The sequence below is a fragment of the Grus americana genome, chromosome 4 (assembly GCF_028858705.1).
Source record: "Grus americana isolate bGruAme1 chromosome 4, bGruAme1.mat, whole genome shotgun sequence".
Classification (NCBI taxonomy): Eukaryota; Metazoa; Chordata; class Aves; order Gruiformes; family Gruidae; genus Grus; species Grus americana.
In genome coordinates, this window is record NC_072855.1 from 30,082,719 (window position 1) to 30,110,694 (window position 27,976).

The 27,976-nt window shown below is 36.9% G+C and overlaps 1 protein-coding gene across 1 annotated transcript in view; it reads right to left on the bottom strand.

Annotated features, from left to right (window-relative positions):
• Positions 1-3,111: 3,111 nt before the first annotated feature.
• Positions 3,112-27,976, bottom strand: part of CHIC2 (cysteine rich hydrophobic domain 2) — a 31,835-nt gene continuing 6,970 nt past the window's right edge. Inside the window, exons 2-6 of the mRNA XM_054823909.1 lie at positions 27,268-27,322; positions 26,968-27,123; positions 10,678-10,734; positions 10,452-10,511; positions 3,112-7,543 (exon numbers count right to left, since the gene is read on the bottom strand). Coding sequence (XP_054679884.1) covers positions 7,493-7,543; positions 10,452-10,511; positions 10,678-10,734; positions 26,968-27,123; positions 27,268-27,322 — 379 coding nt within the window. The 3' untranslated portion in view covers positions 3,112-7,492. The remainder of the gene's footprint in view (positions 7,544-10,451; positions 10,512-10,677; positions 10,735-26,967; positions 27,124-27,267; positions 27,323-27,976) is intronic.

The window sequence follows — 27,976 nt, forward strand, 5'->3', positions numbered from 1 at the left end:
TAAATCCTACTACCATCAGGGCTCGAAAAAGCTTAAAGAATTCCAAATGCGGACTTCATGAAAAGCCAGTTTGAAACATTTAAGGCAGGAAATGCCTCTAAATTTGGTAACTCTAGTCCTAGAGTCACTAAATTACCCAAACCCATTTTCTCTCTGCCCCCCCCCCCCCCGATTTAGACTAGAAGTATCAACTGGAAATTAGAAGAGACCATTATATCGTAAGGCAGAAGTTTCTGGGGTTTTTCTTTCTTTTTCTTCCTCTCCCTACTGCCCCTCCTCCCACCCACCCCCACCCCAACATACTGGATAGATGAAAAACGGTAAGGCTTAGTAGACAGGTTAACAATTATTTTATTAGTTTATAATACATACAACTTAAGAAATGCTTTAAAAATTTATATTGGAGTCCATTCCAATTCTGGGTCAGGTCAGGAAAAAAACAATGCTGATGTATTAAATAATATTCTGTAATTCAACAATAGATTAACTTCAGTAATTTAGCAGACATGGTTAAATACTCTTAAATATGCATATATACAATTGTGCAGCCTTAAAAAAAAAAAAAAAGTCCTTTTCTTCCTATCTTCTCCTCCCAAAGCCGTGCACCCTGTGAACATAGTACTGGCCTCTAAGCTTTCAGTCTCTCACACGGACTTACAATATTTGAAGAGGAATGTTACAATAGTGGAAATCGCAGCAACCCTATCTTTCTAAACTCTTTACGAGAAGAGATGCCCAATAGGCAAAATTACCATCAAGTCTCTCTATAAATAGCAGCTTCCTTAATATCCAGTTCTAGGTTAAATTATTGCTCACGCATTTTCTACTAGAAATGGCTTTTTAGCATAGTCCAAAATATTGTTTGCATTCTTGAAAGACAACAACCCTTCAGTAACTTCTTCGCTGTTACTTTTTACACTTAACAGATATTTCCTAAGCACATACAATCCGAGGCAATTCTCTGCAAATTCTTTTAAAGCAACATGAATTACATAGGGCTAATTTAGCACACAAGATTTAGGCACTGCTTTGTAGATTACTGTTCTATTTGAACTTTATGCTTGGAATTAGTTCCATATTCTGACTGCCATACTCAAGTCTTCTACAGAAATGAGAACTAAGTTACACTTTAAGTCGGGAGCTACTCTGCGTTCCTTGTTATCTCACTGAACCAAACTGCTCACTGGCAGTATTAACAAGTAGGTAGACTGCATATCCTAACAAGTTAGGAAGCCTCTTGCAAGCACAGAAGGATCAGAGATAAACACTTAGAGTGGCTGAGATATTTATATTGGTACAATGTTTAAACATAGAGCCACTAAAAATATCAGTTATATTGCATCAGGATATCTTTTTGAAAAATTTCTAAACATGATTTAAAACAAAATTAAAAATTTGATTCACAAACCTAAACCACTGTAATAGAAAAAAAAAATCTTCAGCTAACTACCAAGTCTAGTTTTCAACATGAGGCAAAGTAACTTTCAATGATGAAGTTATAAGGGGGGGGGGGGGGGGAAGCAGCATGTTTCAATAAACATTAGAAAAATCTACTATCTGCCCTCCAAAAGTGAGCATTTGTCAATGGTTCCCTTCTCCATAAAAGCTACAACTAACTACAAAAGTCTCCCTTACTTACCTGAACTTAAATTATCCTAACTGGATTCTACTCCTGGGCCTTAGATATACTGTCACATGACAGGAGCTGTCTGGACAAGTCAAGAATTTTCTTTGGAAACAATCAGCCGTGCAGTACAGGCTCCGGCTTCGGAAAAGACTGTTCTGTACTCGCTGTGCAGCTCTCATCAGCGATTCCATTTTGGTCTGGATATTTTACACTCAGAGATGCTGAGTTTAGAAGGAAGCTTACCTCAACATCTGCATAATAGCAGAATTGTCTGACAATTAGGGCATAACCAAAATAAATTAATAACACACTTGTTAAAATAAAACATGTAATAGAAATTAAGACAGTCTATTTAATTACTGAAATTAATTGCTAGTTTTTACTTAACTTTCACTATTCAATACCATTTCATAAAGTTCAAAACTATTTTCCATCACACTCAGATATTTCCAAACCTAATCCTCAAGTTTTATCTTTTGGCTGTTCCTTCTCCTAATTCCTATGTTTCATCCTTTGCCTCACTAAAACTCTCCTAATGGTCTGTCGTATTCTGAGGAGTCAAGCCTTTATGAATCTTTTTTAAAAAATACCTTAATGAAATATTAATGAGGTAAACAAAGCAGAAGAATTTTTTAAAATGACATCTTCCATGAAAACAATAACATACAGTTTATAAAAAAAATGTATTATCCAGGTGTCATGTAGCGGAGATACACACACCAGCACAAGTGTCAACATATGAAGTTTCATGCAAGGACTCTTTTTTTTTTTTTTTTTAATTTTAAAAAATAGTCTCTAATTCAGCCCATGCTGACTGAAAACATCAGTGTGCAAAAAGATGAAGTTCAAAAATGAATGAACTGCAAAATACTGTTAAAAAACTCAAATGGATATCTGTAACTGATGAAGAATAAATGCATGATGTTTTCAGCAGTGAAATTTTTTGCTTCTAAAGTACTTCTCCCCTTGAAACTTTTCCACTTCCTTCAGAAGGATACTGTTACACCAGTATCCCCCAATTTGCCCAGCCTACAGAGAGAACTTTACAAAGAATAAACACAGGAACTAAGAAGGTAGCACCATTGGAAATAATCACTCTATCCAAATCAGCAGAACTTCATTTATCCTTATCCAACATATTTTGACACTCAGTAGCCCAATAATACAGGGTAAAGGGAACTCTCATAGCTGTATATTGATAACATTCATAATGGTCATGCATATTACAATCAGAAGTTTTTTAGGGTGCCGTTTGCAAAGTAAGCCTTCATGCAGATAGGCATTCAGCTCATTAACTCCATTTTCATATTTCCTATTAGTCCCTGAGAAGTTAATATTTCTACCTACAATATGGCTATTAAAGGCATTATAACGATCATACACTTAGCTGTTTGTGATGGAAATACAACGTGGCTTTAGGGAGAAGCAGCACAGAAATTACAGCAAATTAGTGGTGATGAATACAGATCTTATTTCTAAAATGCTTTCTTTTCCTAAGCAAGGTTGCTGAAGAGCAACATAAATGATTTTAGTCACGGATACAAAACTAGCCAGCCACTTACCCTTAATAAGTCGCTACTATGAATCCAAGACATTTGGGGCTCGAGACCTCTCTAATTGAGCATTTCCTTTACATAAAATCATCTGGATTTTGACCTAATGTAGGGTCATCATGATTCTTTTTTTAATTACTCAACAGCAGTGCTGGGAGAACTTAAAAGAACCAGGGATTTTCTTTGCTTAACAAGTCTTTTGCCTCTTCAATTAAAGTGATCTCTTTAAATTGTTCAGAATTCAAATGGGTTTTTTTGGTGGACAATTTGCATTATTGCCAGCTGCTCAAAAACCATAAGCTAGGGCTCCCAAAACAAGGGGACCAATTTAAAATTAAGACTTTGGGGTGGGGGCTGGAGGGAAGGGAATAAAGACAAGTTTTTTTTCTTTGCTTTCTGGCTTCTGAGCAGTTACAGATTGCATTTTAAAGCTCTTCCCTACAATCTTCAGGGCTAAATAATAGCTTTCAGAAAAAGAAAAAAAAAGAAAAAAGAAAACTGACTTTTAAGTAAACATGTATCTCAGAGACAGAGTATTACATTTAAACTCCATGGTCTTAATCTTTACCAAAAAAAGTATCATTTAACAAATCGGTTTAGAGAATATAATTTACATCTAGTTACTCTAAGAAGTTTTTATACTCTACGCTACTTGGTTTTGAGTATCATGGGAAATTTTGGATCTGCAGATATAGCTTATTAAAATGACTCTTACTGAGCTATTCCAAAAAAAATTTACTGACTTTGTGTAACCTATCTCCATAAATATTTTAATTTCTGGTGAAGTTTGGCGATCCCAATATAAACTTTGAATCATAGCTATTTAACAGCAGATGAGCTCTACAGAATTCTTCATGTAGGGTCAGAGAGAAAGCCCTTCTCCCTCAGGACTTATTTCTAGCTATCACTAAAAGATTAAAAATAATTTATTTCCATAATATTGCAGCAAGAAAGAAATCTTTATTGGCCAGTTAATGGTTACTATACATAAAAATAATAATAAACTTTCACAGGGAGTTACTGATGCCTTCACCATTAGTTTTTCAGGCTAATGGTGAAACAGACATAATTAACATCATTTGTTAAATGATGAATATCTTGTGGGTATCTAACTCTTACAATTCAAGAAAATTTGAAATAGGTAATATTATTTGTAGGAATTGCTGAGTTGTAAGAAGCTGAACAAGTTAGTACAAGGTAATATTTATTTTAGCATAGAGTAGGCTACATCCTGGAAGTCCTACTATAGCTTCTCGCCTGCCCAAACTGTTGCAACTTCATCCTTTGCCAACCGGACCAAAAAAAAAAAAAGTAATCTACGTCTTCTCACTAGCACACAAAATAAATAGATTTAGTATTTTAGAAACAACATCAAAGGAAAATCCTGATGACTGCTGCAGGCATTAAATAGTTGATTAAAGTTCCTGCCATGTTCAATTTCTATCATTGTAAGTAATGAATGGAAAGGGACTGTCTGGAAATGTTTTATAACATTCTTACTAGGTGAGTATACGGCCTCATCACGAGAGGAAGACTTTTGAGACTAAATCATCTCTATGTATACTCAGTTTCTCAAGTTTCCTGGTTGTATTTTAAGTCAGAGACATTGTTTTAATAAAATATCAGAAATGCTTTAAGAAGCAATTAGCCTGGTCTCCTTACTAAGGGATTTAACTTTTTGTTTGCTCCGAGCTCTACTTTGAACCCCTAGAATTCTTAGAAAGTAATCGTTAAAATACAGAAATGCCTGCTAACCAAGTAGATGACTGCAGATACACCCAGAAGTAGACAGGATCTTAACAGCACTACGACTTATGTGGAAGCTTTACTAACAAGATATTCTTTGTAAACCTGTAAGCCACACTCTATTCACTGCTCTGATTTCAGCACACATCATGCTCAAATTAGCTTTACTGTAGGTAGGTTTGGGTGCTGCTGGCAAGGTAGTTGTGTCACAGAACATAGCATGGAAAGTTTGGTAGTAAACTAAGGCGAATAGCTCACGCTGAATGTGGTGCTGCTCTGAACATATAACAAGTCATACCCAACCTATCCCTCCATACTAATGAACTACCAGTGGAGAACTACATCCATGACACAAACCCAGCTATACAGTCAAATGAGAGCTTTGATAATAAAATTTAGGCCTTGTATGATTCAATATTCATTTTATTGAAAACTGCACTTGAAGAAATCAACATATATTTCTGGTCATCAGTATTTATCACCAGTTATCATTTCTGTTCAATTCCAACCTTTCCCCTGCACCTCCAACCTCCAAAAACTCAGCTGCCATCAATGTTGGGCTTCTGGCCTCCCTCGCAGGCTGAAACTGGTCCGAGATTACAACTAATACTTCTGGGTGAGAGGAGGAGTGCTGCAGGCCCAGATTTGTACTAAAGAAGAGGCTGAAATTGATTTTATAAAAATTATAACCAGTTACTTTGGAGAGAAACCATTGTGGGACCCAGAAGACTGAGGCAGTGCAAAACTGGTGTTTGTTAATTAAAAATCATATTCCGTTAAGTCAAAGAAACACCCTTTAGGCTTGTATGAAAAAACATAGCTGAGCTAGTCTCAAAGTAAACAGCAGGAATCCACAGACAAAAGCTGAGCAAAGGATGAGTTTTGGGAACAGATACAGAAGGCTTAGATTTAAGAAAACTTAAAACTTTCCAGACCACTCCCACTATCAACAGTTTAGGAATATAATACTCACTAGAGAATATTTTACAGAGAATAAATATTTTGAAGACATAGAAAAATAGTTCACAGCATCAAGGTACCTGTAATATATTACCTTGAAATAAAACTTGTATTTAAAAGATTAAAAAGAGAAGATTATTCTTGTAGTGGTATCAACTTTTCATTCATACAAATATTAAGCAGAGTATACCTGTTTTTTCATATATTCACATTATTGCTTGCTATCATAACTGTACAAGGAACATATTCTTAATTTACATTAATGTTCACGTACAGTAATTTTAGATACCTAAAGCAAACTTAAAAGTATGATTGAGTTTCAATTTAAAAAAACCCCAAAACTATGTGTGAAGATATGTACAACTAAGATATAAGTAGAAGAAACAAAATACAACTGGCCTGACCCAAGCATATATCATATATCCAGTTTAAAAAAGTCTTATACTTGTGCAGAAAATAAGCTTTGTAAACCAAAATGAGCAGAAGCAAGGGTACAATAAATAATTATCTAACACATTTAAACTTACACTGTTGCCCAGTGTACCCTGCCTTGACTATTTTTAATACACGGTATCTGCATTTGCATCTGGAACTGTACTGTTCAAGATTTCTTCAATAACTTTTTTCTGCTTATGTGGCTTTAAAACAAAGCAAATGAACAAAAAAACCCCCCAAAACCCTGAAAGGTCCTCTTGGACAACAAACTTTAGTAAACCAAATCATTACGCACACCTGTGTACAGGATCTGGTAAACAGTAGGAATAAAGCTGATACATGCCATTAGCCTGAATTAAACCAGCTACATTATAAACTGCAATACTCATATTTTTGTGATCTTGAGTTCTACTAACCAGATGCATGCAATTGTCTCATCAATTCTAGTCCAAGTAAAATAATTCTATTTTGCTGCTTATTTTATTAACCTTTAAATTAGAACTTTTTCAGAACCAGCTGACAGGACTTCTTCATGAAAAGCACAGAGATTTCTACGAATGCAATGACATCTGGGTTCCAAAAAGCACAGTTTCAAAAAGAACTTTATCTCTTTTTTTTTTTTGGAAGAGACTAGCCAATATCTCAAAAAGAAATAAAAATATTTACAATTGACTGGTCACTGACAAAAGTTTAGGAAGATCTTAGAAGGTACTTCAGCATGTAAATGAATGATTAAAAGGACTTACACAATGTACAGTCAATCGGTTGTGTCATTTTAGGATAAAAAAATATCTGCTCACTTGTATACCATTTTCAGCTGTGTATTTATAGTAATATATATATGTACACACACGCGCGCACACATATAAAAGACTCTTTGAAAATCAAGATACATTAATAAACAGAAGTAGTAAAAGTAACAATAACTTAAGTAGTAGTTAACATTTGCATGAAATGACTTTGCAGAGTTTGACCAAATGCACTTAGAACATGCTCTTATTTAAAAAAAAAACCAACACAACAACAAACAAACAAAAAAAACCCCAACAAAAGAATGAATACACCACAAGATTCTGTAGAACCAATGCTATGTCACCACCAGGAAAGCACCAAGCAAGGCACCATTGGAAAGACAACATACTTGAATAAGTCTCTATAAATAAATTGAATGCTAATCTGGTCGAAAAATCGGTGTCTTTGGTAAAAATTCTATAAGGATGACCTGTATAAAAAGAAAACAAATATATATTAAATGGAAGATGGCAGCAATCCTATTATCTATCACAATGATAATTCACACGGCTTTTTTTCTTTTTAAAGTACATTGAGTTGTGATGACTATCAAAGATCACAGTACTTAGATAGTAGATCATTAGAAAAGTCATGTTTGATCTAATTGTTTTGGGGTAGAAAACCAAAACTCTCAAAGGATCAAATTCAATTGGAAAAGTTTGCCTATCAATACCCAACACATCTAAACAAACTGAAATAAGCTACTACATAATTATTCTTTAACATAATTCATTTACTTTATTAGGAAAGAAATTATGAAAGATATAAATGTATTCATTTTAAAAAAAAATCAACAAAAGGCACAATGTATGTAAAGTTAATTTTCAATTACACATGCAATTCCTTTTACTTTAAAATTGTTTCCACTTAATATAGGATTCTAAATCATGTTTATAGTTCAAAACTTGTATAGAAAGGTGTATCAACCTTTGCAAAGTTCCCATATCTAACAAATCTGCAAGTAGTTAACAAGGAACTTGACTAATGCTTTTGCATGATTATTCTTACAGTCACGATTCAAATTTAAACTATGTGTTTCTGAGCTATGTACACATGGTAGGGTACACTCCAGAACACAATCCAAATATTTATCCTACTTTAAATAGCTTAAAGAAAATGTTCACTTGTGCATTTTCTTTCTTTAGAGAGACAGTCATAACATAGCAGCATGGTTGTAGTCATAAACAAATAAATGCATCTGGTGACATAACTAAGGATTTTATTTACTTGTAAGGGGAGCTTGTTTTTTAAGAAGTTACCAAAGAATTTCTAAATGTTTTTTATTGTAAAGGAGAGCACAACTTGGCTGCTTAGAAAGCAAACACTTCTATCTCTGATAGCATACTGAACATCAGAAAAGAAGCAAGTCTTTGATTTTATTTCTGAAGCAAACACTTTTGAAATAATGACTATCAAAATCGGGTGTGTAAGTTCATTTTTAGAGATATTCAGAAGTGATGCAAACTGCTCAAAATCCATTGATCACTCACATGAGTCAACCACTGGATGCTTCAGACATAACTGGGTTTCTGATATGCAGGCAAAGTTTCAAAAAGGGAGCAAGAAATAAAGCTGGAAAACTGTGTTTATGCCAAAGGTGTAAGACTACCTTGTCTGTCTAATTTATTTAATTATTTAAGTATCTGCAACCGTGGATTTAGAACCTCAAGTTGGGAAAGCACCAAGTTGTGGGTACAATAATCTAATTTAAATCACCTGTTTTGAAAAAATACAGATAAGTGTTTATTATTTCAAATTGAATCATGAACACAACATTAATGGTAGTTTAAGAGACTAGCAAATCAGTTAACTGAAAATGAGAAAATGATTCAGAGAAGTTTTGTAAAACATTTCTCATTAAAAATATCCAGAGAAAATGTATTACACATTTCACAAATTGAAAATAAAATCTTTGATCTTTATCCTGTAAAACTATATGCCCATGCTTACATATTATTAATGTAAACAGGTCAACTGATTTTAAATTGTATTTAATAGAATGAATGTTCATCTGTAAATGTTGCTGGGCCATAGTATTTCCAAGCTAGCATTGTATGTGTCTCTTTCAATTGAATCTGCAAAACATTGGATGTGACAACATTTTCCTGTAGCAAAACAAAACTTTCAGTGAAATAAAAACCCCTTCATTTAGGTAAAGCTCAAATCTACTTTCTGAAATTTGCTTTATTCCATTTTCAGTCACATCTCATACATCTAAATCAAAAAATTTTGTAGAATAGATGTTACAAAAAAGTCTACTTATTCAGTGAACTGAATAGAGCCATTCTGTAAAAAACACATTTTAAAAGATCTTGTTTCAGGCCAGAAATAAGATCTAATGTAGAAACAGGAAAAAGGGGAAGACTAAAAAAAAAATCTTTTAATATAATTTCCAACTATTTAACCACTTTTAAAATTTTTAGATGCATGATAGCTTTGTTGTTTCAAAGAACAGACAAAGTACCATGTAATGACAGACCACAGATTAAGTTAGAACTAATACAGTAGATATTTCTCAAAGGCTAACCTTTATTTTTAAAAGGTTAACTCTTCCTATCACCTACTTCCTAGAGCATTAAAAGGAATTATGCAAATTCTAATCTTTCTTACATTTTGGCACCTTAACTTCACACTATCCTATGTACCTCCAAGATATTTTGAATATGGAAATAAAAACAGCACTAAAAAAGAGCAAGAAGGATGCAAGCTACACAAACTGAAATCCCACACTGGACATCATTCATTTTAAACTGCATATGACTTCTCACTGTATATTTCCAAGAAGGGCTTATGGAGTCTCAGCCAAAGACTGAATTAAGTTAAAACTCCAGAGACTGTCTTAAAAATATTTTAATGACACCAATTGGAGATAAAGATACTTTCAAGACAGTTGAGGTAAGGGGCAGTTAAAATCTAAAAAGGCTAAAGGTTTCTTAAGCTCCAACAGCTTAGTTGAAAGGTCTTCTTCCATACTTTTAGACTTGATTAGCATTATATAAAACAGCCATATCTGACTTGCTGCGTAACCAAAGTTGTGGTTATTCTTTATACAGCATCTAAAATTTCACACTCCATCAGCACATGTTCAAGCTATTTTATCTTGGCAATTAATTTATTATTTTTCAGAACACAGTGAAGCCTTGTTTTCAAGTCATTCATAACTTTATAAATCAGTCCTGCACATGAAACCATGCATCTGTGAACCGTAGAAAATCCTTGCACTCAGGCGATTAAGCTCCTGACACCTTTACTGATTAATAATCATGAAAAGAATAAGATCAGAAGCAAAATAAATGATCATTTAATAGAGAAACTCACAAAACAGCCCTTTAACTTACATATTCCATCATGTTATTCGTTTCACATTTCCTTTTGCTTAGTCTCCAATGCAAGCACAGCTAGACAAGGAGGAAAGAAAAAGAAGAAAAATGAGCTGTATTTTATTGCAGCACACAGACTAGCCCATTTGTCCACCTTTCATATTTTTCGTTCAACAAAAGCATCTGTTTCCATACTGTGCAATTCAAACTCCAACAGTACGAAGCTGCTCCCTGCGGCACTCACCTTGTGGTATAACCTATTGTTTTCCCATTCTAATAACTTCTCAATCGATCTTCGTGTCTGGAAGACAAATGAGAAAGAATTTTACTCTTGACTGGGTTTAGAAAAACTTTGTTTTGCAGCTGCTTTTGTGTGAAAAGGAGAGAGGTACAGGACAGTGACTGAGTACAGGGTGGTCTGAAGTACTAGCAAAACTTCTCTGGTATTAAATAATAACTACAACGGAAAACTGTTTATGATATCCAAGTAACAATCTTCAACCATTTTGAACACAAAACGTTCATATATATATATATATATATATATATGCCTTCTGGTTATCAGCAGTTATAACTTTAAAACCACAGAAATCTTGAAGTGATCTAAGTATAAAAGCAGGAACACTGCTCCCCCAGTATCACTGGGTTAAATGCACTGCTTCCAAGAAGGTCGGCATCTAAAACGTTGCAAACTATTTTGCAATGCTGTAGGTCAAGTACAAATATGCAATACTCTAAACAAAAGAGAAATTTCTGTTACTTTTATGTCCAGATTTTAGAGACTGAAAACCAGATGCAGGAAGTTACAATAAATTGCACAAATGAATATTACTAAGTCTGTGATTTGTGTAAGGAGCAAACCCAGTACTTAGGATTCTAAAGCAAAGTTTTACTGCCTACGTTGTCCACACTTGACACTTCAGATAAAGAATCCTGAAAGCTGTTCTGCACAGCTTTTTAAGATTATGCATGCGAGTATTAAAGGACATTCTGTGCTGTAAAGTTTCACAGCATTTTGAATATAATTATTCAGTTATATTTACATTTGAGAAATACATTCTGACATTTATGGTCATTTGACTGCCAGAATATATACTGCTTAGCTCTAAATGGGATTTGCTACTGACTATGAATAAAAAGAGGATAATTCATGGTGCCAGGTGTTAAGATGAGACCAACAGAGCTGCAGGTGCAAAAGGACAGAGCAATGACAAGGATCAAATACAACTTAGTGCAGCTGCAGCTTCCTTACAAGGCAGAGAGGGGTGAGGGGAAGGGATGAGAAAGCATCTTGCTGTTATTACTACAAAATACAAGTACTGTAAATGAACCTTAACAAATCAAACTAAATGCTCTTAGGAGAAACAAGAATGTCAGAGCAAAATAAAAATTAGGCAACAAATTATTCATTTCCCACCAAATCTTAACATCTTGGTTTTCAAACATCAGTTCCTCTCTAGTTTAATGCCAAAGGGGTTGTGGGGAAACGCATCTAAGCGTGTACTGTGGTCACATGATTAAAAATTAGATCATTGCTATAAGTAATCATTACGCTGAATTTTTATTACGTTTTATTTTTAAAAGTGCAAGTCAAGGAATTATCAGAAGGTGGATGTGCCAGTGACTAATTTATCACACCAATTGGGAATTGAGTATTTTTGGGGTTATTGTTATTATTATGTTTTTAAAGACAGTGCCCTTTAACAATAATCAGTAGACCTCACTTGTTTCTTTGTAAAGATAGCCTTTTAGAGTCTGCTCTCCTTTTAAATGAAAATAGGGCAGCAGTTATGGTCACACTTTTGTTAATTTAGTTGCCAGTCAGCTCCAAATCAAAAGAAAATAAGGCTGCAGAGTGTAATTAACATTCAGTTCAGTCGTTTTGTCCCTTGTCTAGCCCCCAAGCTTTGTTAAAATTGCCATCTGAATGCTGAAGGCTGTAGGGAAATCGATTTGATTCTAATCGCACCATGAAAAGAACATGATCTAACTGCTTTCAGCCCTCCGTAAATCTGTACTAGGTCTTTAGCACAATGCAACTTCCAATTTAAAAAGCACTGAATGTCTCGTCAATGACTTTGTGAAGAAAAAAGAACAAGGAGCAGACATAAAAATTCCAATAGTTGTTTAAGCATTAAAGTTCATTTGCATCACAGCAAACCTGAAAAGGGCTGACCTCTCAAACCGCCTCTCAGGTCTATGAAGTTGTAGCCTTGACAAGCTCACATTGACAGAGCTCATTGACTCTGAAAGGCTACTCTATCAATGGTGAAAAATGGCAATAGGTTCTACTCTGAGCAGGCATCTGCCTGCCCACCCGCTGCTAAACCAATGGCAAAACCGATTCAAAACCTGAATCTACCTTGTAATCTTCCTTTCCAGGACCTTTTAATAATAGATTAAGATCACTATACAATTTAATTTCATTGTTTGCCCCAAAGAGTGTGAAAAACATCCAAGCTTTTCAAATTCCTATAAAATTACATATATATTACAATACATACACATAAATAAGAAATTGATAGGTAGTTATGCAGTATTAATTGGTTTATTTAAATAAGAAGCCAGTTTAAAGTCATTTGACTAGGGTGAGGGAAAAACACATGCAGCCTCAAGACCATGATTATTTATGTTCCCAGAGCTTTAAATACAGTCCTTCCTGTGGTATAATTTGGGATAGTCATAGCTCCCAAACCACGCCATATTATCAATACAGAAATGTTAATGAAAATTAGACTGTACAATATTTCTGCAAACCTCAGAGCTTGGAATAAAAAGAAATGAATTAAACAGCATCACACAATTCACTATAGTAAGTTTTCTTCCTACTTGACAGGTGAAAAAAAGCACTTGCACGTGCAGCTTAATTAATCACTGCTCTTGACATCTCAATGATTTACAGTGAGGAGCAGGTGAGGATATACAAAACCAGAAAGGAACACTTGATTTGAGTGTAGCATTTCCAGCACACTAGGATGACAAGCTTATATATTCTATCAATGGCGTACAGAAAAACCCATACAGCAAATTATTTGTTAGCCACAACAAAAGCACAAATTAAGTGGAAGAGAGACTTGCTTATTAGGAAGATTTAATACTATCCAGCTTTTTAAGAAAAAAATTTTAAAAACCCAATCCAATATTTGAGCAAAGCTAAAACTGCAATTCAAGTACACTTTTTAGCATACCAATGACAAGAAAGTATGCTTTGTATCATACTCCATGAAAAAAGTAGATAGTCTTTAGTGTTATCCACAGAATTTTGTGAAACAGATTTCTTCAATCAACTATCAAGATGCAATGTTTAATGAAACATTTCTGTAAAATAACTGAGTCTTTAAAGGTATTTGAGTTTGACAGTATCTTTTGAAAGAAATCAGACTACCAAAAAAGCCCAACTCAGAATACACTTACACCAATGCTTATGGCTCCCAATTAAGTAAAATAAAGTTTTGCCCTTAAACATGGAAGAAAAAACAGGAAGACTAAGTATGAACTTTACCTGCAGAAACAAGGCAGTACTGAATACAAATAGTGCATTACCTGTATTACCAACTGCAAGATCGCTCTGTTACGTCTCTGCACTATCTAGTGAAGTTAGCTTACAAATCCAGGTGCAGTTATGGGTCTGGACTGGGAGGCTGTGCAGCCACAGGGCCCCCTCTTACAGTGCATGACCTGGAACATGCACTGCTACACTAAACCCTACCAGTGAATGGGCCAAAGCCACCTCAACTCCTGCTGTAAATCAGTGAATGACTGCTACAATATTAAACAAAAGGATCTTACATGACTCCCAAAATGGTGCTAATTTGAGTACCTCCCTTTGTCTTTATTTAAGCAAGGAAACAATATGGAGGGTAACAACAGCATCCTCCACTATCAATTTTATTCGTAGTTGTCTGGGAACAACAGAAGAATCTCCATGCATTTGATCTTTGACTTCTCATCTGAAAACTCCCAAACATATGTAAATATAGTACAACGTTAGTCCAATAAATAGTACATGGAGATTTTCAAATTCCTTCATATAAAACTTTACCACAATCAAATATTAATAATTTTGAATATTGCCCTGAAAAAATACACTTTATGCTCAAATTTCAAAATACAAAGCAATCAATTTAAGCAGGTTTTTGCTGATTCTCATATGGCCAGAATTTGTATTATACCCCCCGGAAGAAAGGCAAAGGATCCTATTAGAGGTCTGAACTATACCGTCTCCACTCACTCAAAGACAGAAATGATGGAAGCAGGAATTTCTGTTCATTCCCCAAAGATATACCTGACTACAAAATTTATACCCAAGTAATTTATTTATCAGCAAAATGAAATATAAAGTTAGAAGACAATCAAGTCACACAACTGTATGCTCACTTTCAACATGCCAGAACATCCCCCAAGTCAATTTTGAGGCCCATATTGGTGCCATGAAAATGCCAAAGTTGTACTTGGAACATGCATAACTGAAGTACATATATCTTTATTTGTGCTGAGAAACTCTCCATCTTGAACGCTGTATCACAAATAAACCATTTAGAAACTGTAACTTGGTAAAATTCCCATCTTACCGAGGAATTCTCTATTTGTGAAGGGCAAAGATGACAAAAGGGAAATCTGAGTTGATTTCAGATCCTGACATCCTGGAATACCTGCTTCAGCACACACAGTGGTTTGAAAAGGTGTCTGTTCATGCACATAGGCGTGTCTTGCATCATCTTTCCTATTAGTAGCTAGAATATTTCTTACTAGAGACTATAGTAAGGGCACTCATCCCAGAAGCCACTGCAGCATCCATGCAAGAAAGTGAGTGAAACTCTTACTACACAGATTGAAGAATATCTGCAAATAAATGTAGCATTCTGGTGCTTTTTGTAAGACCTTGAAATAACTGCCTTGTCCAACAGGATTACTACTGCTGCATCTTGTATTGCCTTACAGATGATTCTGGGTAGAAAATGAACCCAGACCAAAGCACATATCAAAGCTCCCAATCAGGCAAAGAGAAATATAATCAGCAGAAATCTGAAGCAGAAAAACTGACAACATCAAGTTGACCTCAGGAAATTTCCCATTCTAAAAGACAGCCCCGAGGATATTGTCCCATGTCCTCACACGATCCATAAACTGACCTAATTTGTACAGGTCTCAACCCTGGGTTGGTACATCAGAGAGAGATGAATTTAAAACTTAATCAAATCAGATCAACTACTTTCTGGAAAGGTCTCTTCCACCACATTGCCTGCTGATATGAAGAGGAGAGCAGCATTATTTTACATTACTGCATGTAACAGTCTTCAATATCTAAGCCAAAGTCAATTCCTCAGAGACTCTGATTACCTTGATTCTCAAACTCCTAGACTGTTTAAGGAAGCACTAAAGCCATGAAATACGTGGAGAATGGAGAAGGTATACAGAAAGATACACCCCATGTACATTATCCAGGAGTACAATGGAGAACATCTTGTAGTATTATCACCAAGATATTAACTGATAGATACTGGATGAGTATTTTCCAAAGTCATTTTGGTCTGCAGTAGAAACATCAGGCAAAGAGAAATTATCAAGGAAAGCTCCTAAAAGTTGATTACAAAAGTCTTATATAAATTTCCTTTCAAATAAAGGTAATCCAAAAAGACTCAAGATGCTAAGGCCACTGGATATTTTAGCTGTCCTAGAAGAGCCAAGTCACCAAATAAGTGTAGCTAGCTACTTTGTGTAATGAGATGACAGCAACTACAGCCAACCATTGTGGAAAGTTCATACTATTGGAGAAGCCTTGTAGAAGAAATGGTCTTGACCTTGGCAAAATTAAGACACCTCCCTTGAGAAGGCCTGAGATGTGGAAAAACGCATTTCACAGATTCACAGATGTTGAACTGATCCATGAAGCATCAGGATTGTAACTAATGTTGCTATTTGAATTTGTAAAGAAAGATTTTTAGCTCTTCTATTCTAGGATTAGATTCTAGCTCCAATTCTCAGTCTTTGTAAGGGGAAAAAATCCACCTAACAAAAACCACACAAACATGAAGCTTCATTTCCTCCAAACGAATTATTCAAATCCAGCCATGACAATCTAAAGCATCCACCTTCTGCTGAAGGACATTCTCACAGAAAGGGCCACAGAAAATGAAAACATAATATAGAATTGACCATAACAGGGATGAAAATAGGATTGAATCTCCACCAAATAAATCTGGTGTCATCCACTGTGGGAAATTATGAATTAAACATGGATAAAAATTTGAGTGTCCACCATTTATTTCCAAAATATCTAGTAGTATGCCATGGAATACAGTTCAAGGCCAGTGCAGGTGGAAAAACTAAAGCATCTCAGGTTACATCTCTATAAGGAAATGAAACTGTGCCCAGAAACATTACCATTCACTTGAAGCCAGCTGGCAGGGAACAGGTTACATCTATATCAGTGTTTTCATAACCTCCAAATCCCTCCTAGTGCCTGGAGCATCCTGATAATGCCTAGGAACTGTTACACAATACAGACCCAGAGACTGCCAAGGACCCCTCTAAGAGTACAAACTATAAAGGGCCAATTCCTAGGAACACTCCCAGGTTTAATTTATTAGTATGTAGGAAGCATTTGACTCCTGCTGTTCAGAGTGTCTAAGGGCAGGGGCCAAGAATGGAAGAGAAGCTACATGGCCAGAAAGACTGGAAGGCAGCACAATTTAACAAAATAACTCTAGAAGGCCCTGTAAAATCCAACGCTTCACTAGTGTGCATGCTGAAGAGAATGATCCCTCTGAAACTGAGAGCCCCTACAGTGCCTTGCCTGTCTAGGATTGAACCAGAAAACCCAAGAAGGTTGATCCTGTAGCTAGTTAGCCAATTTAGAGAAAAATAAGTCTGGCTACTTAAAAAATATTTTCCATCATCATTATTGTTCAAAATTCAGCAATTTATTCCAAAATGCAGCAAAAAACTTCTATGGGGAACAAAATTAAAAGTAACCACTCCCTTTCCACTTTACATGCATGTTTGGTCCAGTAGAGAACTTATCAACTCCTTCAGTCTTCTCTTTTGTAGAGCTGCCCCCCTCATCCACCCCAACTGTTTTGTTAGGAGTCATGTTTCTTGAACTACTTTTTTATTGTTGTTAAATAACAAGTTACTTTATTTATACGTAGTGCTAGAGTTACTGAGAGTGCTCCACTTACGCAGAAAATAATGTTTTACCCTGGTTTGTTTAACAAAGTGAAGAAGTAAATACATCCCAGAGCAAGACTACTTTGAGAAAAAGCAAGAGGCACAGAATTGTCACTACCTCACACTTGCCAGCAGCTTGTTGTAGTTTTATGTTTCATTTTATAGTAACATAGTCTCACAAGTTATTGTGAAGTGCTTTCTACTTACTTTTAATTTTATAATATGAATTTCAGATAATTTTGCATTCCAATTCTTTCCTCAGTGGTTGCATAGGCTCTCTATTTGGCATCATCTATAAGAATCTGTCTTTAGCAACTTAAAAGTGACCCTTCCTAACCCAATTCCCAAATCTGACAACTAGCTAGAGCATTTTTAGCATGCTTTTTCAAAATAGCTCTATACGAATTTCAATTTAGCTCACATTGCTTTTTTCAGAAACATGTCAAATTGGACATGAAAAACAATATAAAAACCAATATTAAAACCAAACCACTGCATGACCTATGGCTCCCTCTATATACCTTAGCTATCACAATGTAAAAGGCACTATGATATGGAAATGTTAACCCTGTATGTATTATTTTGATTAATATCAGAATGTTCAGATATCATTCTAATTACAAATGCAAATTAGAATATTCACTATAGAAACCAAAGATATTTACTGCATTTAAGATTAACATAAAACTTATTATTAAGAATATATAGAATTACAAATTTAACTTTAGAATACATATTTTTGAAATACTAAAGGATGTGCATTTGACCTATAAGGAAACAAACTAATATTCTGTTACTTGTATTTGTACGTATCTTTCATGCCAATCTTATTGCCCTGCTCCCCCCAAGTAGGTTTCAAATTAAAACCACAGTGTGCTCTGAAGGAAATAAAATCTGATTTCAGAGATAAGAAAAAAAAATGACAGTGCTATACACATGATGATTTCACATTTACAGCGTTCTACAAGCTTTGCCACTTTAAGTTCAGTATGTGGAAGACTTAGTGACTCTTCTAACCAAAATTATAGTGAACAATTTTTACATAAAAATATATCAGGTCTGAATCTTCTTTTAAAGTTTTAATTTCATAGCTAATATTAAAAAAAAAAAGAGATAACTTGAAAGACTTCTGAATATATTTGAAGACAATGGTCAAGAATGCATACAGGATACATACAAGCTCTACTTTAAATAAGTTTTACTAAGATGACTAGAGCCAATAGAGACATCACATGTGTTCTGGTTAGGATAAACATAGCAAATACATCACAGTTTTAAAGATTCTTCCAAACTGAATTACAATGTAAATTGTCACAACAGAGACTTCAAAAACAAGGCACCTTCAGTCCTATGTAATTGCCTTGAGGAATGGCTTGGAAAAGCATTATGGTATTAGAGTATCTCCAGTGCCAAGTCTCCGGCAGAAAGGCAGAGGAGAAAATACATATTTCCTTCAGTTTTGAAAATAAATATAATGTATTCATAGCTTCAATAAACTGAGTTAATGTATTTTAACTTCAGTATCATCCACTGACAAGCAAGACTACTGTATTTAAGAACATTCTTTCCAGCTCCTCTACCACATATTGAATTTAATCAATACTTTGGAAGTTGAAATTAGCTTATGTTTATACAGCACTCTGAAGGTGTAAACTGCTACGTAAGTGACCACTAATGATGAGGCTTAAGCAGCATTCATCAGCTTTGTGTGAATTCACAAACAAGTAGCTCTTGAAAGTATTACAGATCGCTTTTAAATATCTCATTCTATTCATTTTAAGAGATTGCCCACAAACCTTCTGAAACATGCAATTTACGTGTACAATATCAGCTTTTAAGAAATCTAGTAATTCTATCATAGCTTTCATTGTTACCGTTTCTGTTGAAATTATTTATCCTATTTACACATTGGGAACCACAGCATTTAGTTAACACTGAAAATGAGTGTCAATTCATTTGAAAAAGTAGCTTCAAATGGGCACCTCAGCCTGTAGTGCTTTTGGAATTATAATTCACTATGTCATTCTTTTTATTTAAAGAACAATAACTTAAAGACTTAATGTTCATTTGTACAATCTGGAACTTGTCCCAGAAAGGACAGTACAATCTGACTAAAACTGCTGAAGATCATTGATGATCTAAATCTGCAAATGAGGGACTGTATTTCCTGTAATTTTCTTGCAGCTTTTATTCATTAAAATCAAATCAAGACCACATAAAAGGAGAGAGGCAATAAAGATATTGAATTAAATTAAACATTTATTCCACTGGTGAAGACTAGTAGGCTTTTTCTCGAATACCTCAATGCAAAAGAAAGGAAACAATACTGTACAAAGACTTCCAAAACTAGCACTGAACAAAGCACTGAAAAGAAAAATACACTGAAGGGAAAGCTTTCATTGCATGGAAATGCATTAAAGTGATATAATTAACGATTAACCTTTAAGTCTGTGAATTAATAAATTCCTGGTTTGAAGCACCTGCTGATTTAAGGAGACAAATCTGGAACTTATTTTTCACTGCACAAAAATAAGCATATATTTCCATTATACACAAACTTTCAATAATTGTAATTTCAAAAAAAATCATATTTACATTTGTGATAACATTCCCACGTTAGAATTAAAGTCAATGAAAGGCAGTAAAAATACAGAATACAGAGAAAGACTAAGAGAATTATTGTAACTTCACAAACTCTGAAGCTGCAGCTTTCTTTTTGTCTACATGAATCTTAAGAAAAATTAGTCTTCTGTATTAAAAGTAAGCAATTGTATAATTGAAACTGTTGTTTCATTTAATAAAACCCTTAACTTGAAACACTCCCACTTGTTAGATCACTCTATATGCAATTCAACCAAATAAATTTGTTATTCTTCTATTTCAGTAGGAAAGGACAAAGATGAAGGCTGGTATATTTTTATTGTGCAATTAAAACATGTTCTACACAAGTTTCAGTTCTACACAGGAACACTCCCATCCTGCTTGCAGAACTCAATCTTTCTAATTATATGATCTTGGGAGTCTTTTATGATCACTGCAGCAAAGGATGTACCACAGGACAGTTCCAAGTAACTGTCGGAATCACTTAGGACAGGGCTGAATTAGCAAAGCTCTCTGAGCAACACTTCGCAGACAAGTGCAGGTACAGTGAAATAAGTAACCTTTTATTTACTGTTCATTTGTTATAATTATTTTACAGCATAAGTGTCAGTGGGAAAGAATCCATTGTACCTAAAAGCTGAAGGGAAGTAACAGACACATCATCCTGGATCCCTATTTCCTGAAGAAGACAGTCCTGGCTGTTGTGACTACACCTATAGCTGGAGTCTGGCCAGCGAAAGGAGATCTGAAGAAGTCAAAGCATAGAAGATCATTTGATCAACACAACCCTCTTCCAACACACAGTAAAGTCAGAGACAAGCACTACAAAAGTTCAAATCTAAGTGATTATTTTGCACTGAATACATTAGCCTGCCTTGTATCAGCAAAACTGCGGCACTGGCAGCAACCCAAAATGGTCTATAGATTTATTTTTTCTTTTAGTGGAAGAACATGAAGTTGCTCCTTGTCACTGGAATCGACAGAGCAAATTACAGACTGAAACCTAGATTAATCAAGTTGTATTCACAACTGCTGTCAATTTGCTGAGCAGCTCCAGGTAATTCACATCATGCACTGTCTCTCACTTTCCTGATTTCTAGGAAAATACATACAATTAGTTTCCTGCACTTGTCATAGCACTTTGACATAAACTGATGGAAAGTTCTGTATAAAAGAAAAATCTTACAAGCTTGTGGATGCAATTCAGTACTGAGACCTTAAAGGATACACAACCTGTAATTCCGAGTAAGAGAGATTTAAAGGATTTAAATCACTTTGTACTTTCCTGATTTGGATCTACGAGGAAATAAAGTTGAATCCACCCATACCTATTCAAGCAATTCAAGTGGCACTAACTTTTCACTGCTTTTATGTGAGTAGCAGCCCTGACTAGAATCATCACAAATTCTTCTGCTTGTTTCCTATACTAGAATTTCCAACTATGTCCTTGAAAATATTCCACAGCTTTCCTCCTTACCTCCTCTACCAGGAAAAAAAGTCTTTCCCAGCCAGGTCCAGGATTAAGAGTTATAGTTTGAGCATTCTTGTCCCTTTCAGTTTGTCTTTAAGAACACAACTTAATTCTTCTCTATATTATACTCTCCAGATGCCCAACCAACACCAAGTTCTGGGTTCTCTGACAGACAATCCTCTAAGCAGCCATCCATTTGCTGAGCTGCTGACATGGACAAATGATGCTGTCACAAGAGCTGAAGTCTCCACACTGACTTAAATTATTTTCATTGTGGAAAAATACTCCAACTGCCTAAACACAAGTATTCAGTGCCTAGCACCACCGTGCCATCCACAGTGGCACAAGATTCTGTGTTGAGGCAGCTGAGTCCTAACCTCAATTTCACTAATGCTGGCCATCCAAGCCTGAACCCGAGTCACCCAATCTTAAGCGCAGGAAAAGGTGCAAAGGTCCTTAAATGTCTCCTGGTATAAGCTTTAACACGAAAAATGCAACATTTACTGACAGTTTGGGTCATACCTCTAGGATGACTTCTGGAACTTCAACCTCAACTTTCTGTCCTTGCTCCTGATGTTCTCTTTCCAAGACTTCTGTCTTTATGCAGTTGGTATATTACGGCAACAATTATACCACTAACTTCTTTCCAGGCTCCTCTGAAGAGAGTATCCATGGGTTTGGTTTTTTTGGGGTGAGATTTTTTTTTCAGATTTATCCTTTAGGAGTTAAGGTAATCTCCCTTCCAATCCCACACAAACTTCAACAGAAGCACTTCTCTAACTGTTGTTTCATCGGGTTCCTACACAGAACCTCCTTTCTCAGCTTCAAACTCTGTTTTCTGGCCCCAGATGCTACAAGTCCTTGCCTTTTTCTGACTTTGTTTAACAATGTATAAAAAGTTGATTACTTGTGACTTCTGGCAATAGATTAAGAGGTCTCAGTTTAGAAGAACCTCAATCCATCCCACTCCTACCAGTTTGATGCCAGTGCCAGCAATAGATGCCCAGATCCAGGAGAAGAATCACAGGTCAGCTGGAGAGCACCTGAAGTGCAGCACAAAGGAACTCCAGTCAGTCAGCTTCACTGGGGGCTCAGCTTGAATGCCTCTATGCAAATACATGGGGAATAAACGAGCAGTTGTAGACATGCGCACGCCTGCAGGGCTGTGATCTTATTGGCATCATGGTGGGATGGCTCCTATGGCTGGAGCATTGGAATGGAAGGACACGGGCTCTTTAGGAAGGACAGGCAGGGGAGACAAGAATAGGGTGTCACCCTCTATGTCAATGACTAGCTGGGGTGCATGGAGCTCTGCCCAGGGATGGATGAGGAGCTGACCAAGAGCTTATGGGTCAGGATTAAAGGGAGGACAGGGACAGGGGACACTATAGTGGGGGTCTGCTACAGGCCACCTGACCAGGAAGACCGAGTGAGTGAGGCCCTCTATAGATAGGAGCAGCCTCACGTTCACAAGCCCTGGTCCAACCACCCTGATATCTGTTGGAGGGACAACACAGCAGGGCATAAGCAATCCAGGAGGTTCCTGGAATGCATTGATAATAACTTCCTTCTCCAAGTGACAGAGGAGCCAATGGGGAGAGGTGCCATGCCAGACCTTGTTCTCTCCAACAAGGAGAGGCTGATGGGGCATGTGAAGCTCAAGGGCAGCCTTGGCTGCAGTTACCAGGAAATGGTGGAGTTCAAGACCCTTAGGGCAGCGAGAAGAGTGCACAGCAAGCTCACTACCCTGGACTTCAGGAGAGCAGACTATGGCCTCTTCAGGGATCTGCTTGGTACGTTACCATGGGACAAAGCCCTGGAGGGAAGAGGGGCTCAAGGAAGTTGGTTAGTATTCAAGGATCACCTCCTCCAAGCTCAGGAGCAATGCATCCCAGCAAAGAGGAAGGCAAAAATGCCAGGAGGCCTGCATGGATGAACAAGGAGCTCCTGGGCAAACTCAAACACAAAAGGAAGCCTGCAGAGGGTGGAAGCAAGAACAGGTAGCCTGGGAGGCATACAGAGAAATTGTTTGAGCAGCCAGGGATCAGGTTAGGAAAGCTAAAGCTCTGACAGAATTAAATCTGGCCAGGGATATCAAGGTCAACAAGAAAAGTTTCTATAGGTACCTCAGTGTTAAAAGGAAGACGAGGGAAAATGTGGGCTCCCTCCAGAATGAAACAGGCAACCTGGTTACCCAGGATATGGAGAAGGCTGAGGTACTCAATGACTTCTTTGCCTCAGTCTTCACTGGCAAGTGCTCTAGCCACACCACACAAGTCGCAGAAGGCAAAGGTAGGGACCAGGAGAATGAAGAACCACCCACCGTAGGAGAAGATCAGGTTTGAGACCATCTTAAGGAACGTGAAGGTGCACAAGTCCATGGGACCTAATGAGATGCATCCACAGGTCCTCAGAAAACTGGTGGATGAAGTTGCTAAACCACTGTCCATCACATTTGAGAAGTTGTGGCAGTCTGGTGAAGTTCCCACTGACTGGAAAAGGGGAAACATAACCCCCATTTTTAAAAAAGGAAAAAAGGAAGACCCAGAGAACTACAGGCCGGTCAGTCTCAGCTCCGTGCCTGGCTGACCCTCCTGGAGACTATGCTAAGGCACATGGAAAATAAGGAGGTGATTGGTGACAGCCAACATGGCTTCACTAAGGGCAAATCCTGCCTGACAAATCTGGTGGCCTTCTACGATGGGGTTACAGTCTTGGTGGATAAGGAAAGAGCAACTGATGTCATCTACCTGGACTTGTGCAAAGCATTTGACACTGTCCCGCACAATGTCCTTGTCTGTAAAACGGAGACATGGATTTGACGGATGGACCACTTGGTGGATAAGGAATTGCCTGGATGGTCGCACTCAAAGAGTTGTGGTCACTGGCTCAATGTCCAAGCGGAGAACAGTGACAAGCGGCGCTCCTCAGGGGTCAGTATTGGGACTGGCACTGTTTAACATCTTTGTCTGTGACATGGACAGTGGGATCAAGTGCACTCTCAGCAAGTTTGCTGATGACACCAAGCTGTATGGTGTGGTCGACATGCTGGAGGGAAGGGATGCCATCCAGAGGGACCCTGACAGGCTTGAGAGGTGGGCCCGTGAGAACCTCATGAAGTTCAACTAGGCCAAATGCAAGGTCCTGCACATGGGTCAGGGCAATCCTAAGCACAACTACAGGCTGGGCAGAGAATGGACTGAGAGCAGACCTGAGGAGAAGGACTTGGGGGTGCTGGTGGACGAAAAGCGCAACACGACCCAGCAACATGTGCTTGCAATGCAGAAAGCCAATTGTATCCTCGGCTGCATCAAAAACAGCGTGACCAACAGGTCGAGGGAGGTGATTTTCCCCCTCTGCTCTCCTGAGGTCCCACCTGGAGTACTGTGCTCAGCTCTGGAGTCACCAACAGGACAGAGAGCTGTTGGAGCGAGTCCAGAGGAGGGCACGAAGAGGGCTGGAGCACCTCTCCTACAAAGACAGGCTGAGAGAGTTGGGGTGGTTCAGCCTGGAGAAGAGAAGGCTCTGGGGAGACCTTATTGCAGCTTTTCAGTACCTGAAGGGGACCTACAGGAAAGATGGGGAGGGACTGTTTATCAGGGAGTGTAGTGACAGGACAAGGGGTGATGGCTTTAAGCTGAAGGAGGGTAGATTTAGATTAGATATTAGGGAGAAATTCTCTACTGTGAGGTTGATGAGACAGTGGAACAGGTTGCCCAGAGAAGCTGTGGATGCCCCCTCCCTGGAAATGTTCAAGGCCAGGTTGGATGGGGCTTTGGGCAACCTGGTCTAGTGGAGGGTGTCCCTGCCCATGGCAGGGGGGTTGGAATTAGATCATCTTTAAGGTCCTTTCCAACCCAAATCGTTCTGCGATTCCATGATTCTAAGATGAGGGCTTTTGGCATCAGCCCCTACCATGTCATATCCTGCTATCATTTCCTGCTACAACAGTATATTATGTGAGAAAAACAGGTTAAACTGAAGAGCACCAGAAGCTTTCTCCTTTAAAAGTTAAACATGAACAGTAGCAATGCAAGCTTTCATTGTGTTTGTAACAAACAGAGCTAGGCCTAGAATGGTAAAGGTAGTCTTCTCTGTAATCTAGTTAAGTCACCAACTTATCAGTTGAAGCAATCAGCAAATTCTAATTTCCTGTAACAGACTTTCAGGATATGCATGTACAATCAACCTACAGCAGACTGACTAGTTTGTGACAGCTTAAAGACTTTTTCTCTCTCCACAGACTCCAACCTTACCAGGAGGCTTTTCTATCTTATTTTGTATACAATTAAAACTAGCCTTAAGTAACCTCTCAAAGGGATTAAGTATTAAGATCTTAACACAGAAAGTTAGATGATACAAAAACGCATACATATTTTGTTATGATCAGTGCTCATCCTATAAATATAATTTTTTAGAATGCCTTGATTTACTGACCCTGTAAAATGAGGACTTTGATAAAGAAAATCATGGTGATGTTCAGTGTGCTGAATTGTACACGATCTGTAGTATTAAGAGGTATTACACAAGATAGAATATACACAAGCCTTGACATCAAATGGAAAGACAAACAGTACTAATAGGAGAGCATGTGGAGGCACAGAGACTTCTTGCAAAGCAGTGAAATTGGACTAGCCAAAGACAATTGTTATACACATGAAAACAGAAGAGATGGGTGGGTAGCCTAATTAACTGCTCTGAGGGAAGGGAAGTGAAAAACAGGTGTGTGTAATGAGCTTCTGTTGTGAACAATACACTAAGCATCAAGTGTATACAGACAAAACACGACTTTCTAGTTCTTAATGTGAAAAACAAAATCTTACTCATCTACAGCTTGGAAGGAAAATCCAAAAAGAAACATCAATTACCTTTTAAAAAATTGCCTTAAACAAAAATATATGGCTCTTTGGGCCACAGTGTAATCAGAAGCTCCTCAAAACAAACTGCCGCTCAATCACTGCCAAATTCTGATAATCCCGAATAGTGTATCACAGAGAAGATGCAGCTATTAGAAAAGTGTGTTGAAAGTCACTTCAAGAATAGTAAGTGCTGTACAGTACATGGTTTTAGCAGAGACATTCAGCTATACTACCACTTACTGAGTTATAAGCTCAAAATTCTGACTGGTGTCTGTTGTAATTTTAACTAGTATGACAGACAAAATATATGAAATCAAACTGATTTAAGTAAGTTCTAGCACACAGTGTTTAAAGATGGGAGAGATAAAAACAAAATGAGAACATAACCAGTACAATTATAACTATCAAAAACTATAAGAATAGTTCAACTTACTCTTTTACTGAGGCAGATAACTGGCCACATACTACAACCTAAAGTGCAGCAGCAGCAAAGGCATCCACAAAGTAGCCATCGTACATTAACTGGAAGGTTCTTCTTAAGACAACTGTTAACTCTACTGATGCTGGCTTTAAATTCTTCGGGTGCAACCTACAAGGGGGAAAAAAAGAAAAACCAAAAAACTAGTACCACAGCAGTGCGATTTATTACTCTTACAATGAACTACACCTGGAACTCTTGTTTTTGTAATATAATCTTAACTCTAATTCCAAATTCCTATATACAGGTACTCACCTTTCCAGTTAAAGATGAAGGAAATTCTGCTTCAAATTTGTTGCTTAGTCCAAACCTGCAAAAACAAAATGAAAATCATACCAAAATTATAAATAACCTAAATCCATGCCACAACTTACAAACACCTCATAACACTCTCAGGTTTCATATCAGAAAGGCATTAATTTCAGGAAAAATAGTTGGTATTAAAAGTAATTCCTAAAACTATCCTAACAGACAGAAGTATACCACCATACACAGTTTGAAATCGACCTTGCTTATAGTCTCCTCAAAGTTCTGTGGATACTATTGACTCTTTCCCAAACTCAGCAAAATATTTGTAAGCAATAGTGGGAAGTGTGATAAATGAAGAGAAGTACGTAAAGGGGGAGAGGAAGTAAGTTAATGCCACAGTTTGAATTACCACCACTCGCCTCCTCCACCAGTACAGATCTACCCTGAAGAAAAGCTCATCCAGTGCTATTCCATTCAGGCCCTGCTAAATAACTGTTCTAAGCATAATCAATACCAGCTTGTTTATTCAGAAAAAAGTACACTAGTAAGTTTCAGAACACAAAATGCTACCTAACAAAACATGATTTAAATGCTAACTAATTTGAAAGAAACATATAGATTGCAAATGTAAAGCTATGAAGGAGTTTGAGATAGGCTGGAGTTACTGACAATTCTGGGTTTCAGAAGAACTAAAGATTAGAAGAGTTTCACCTTG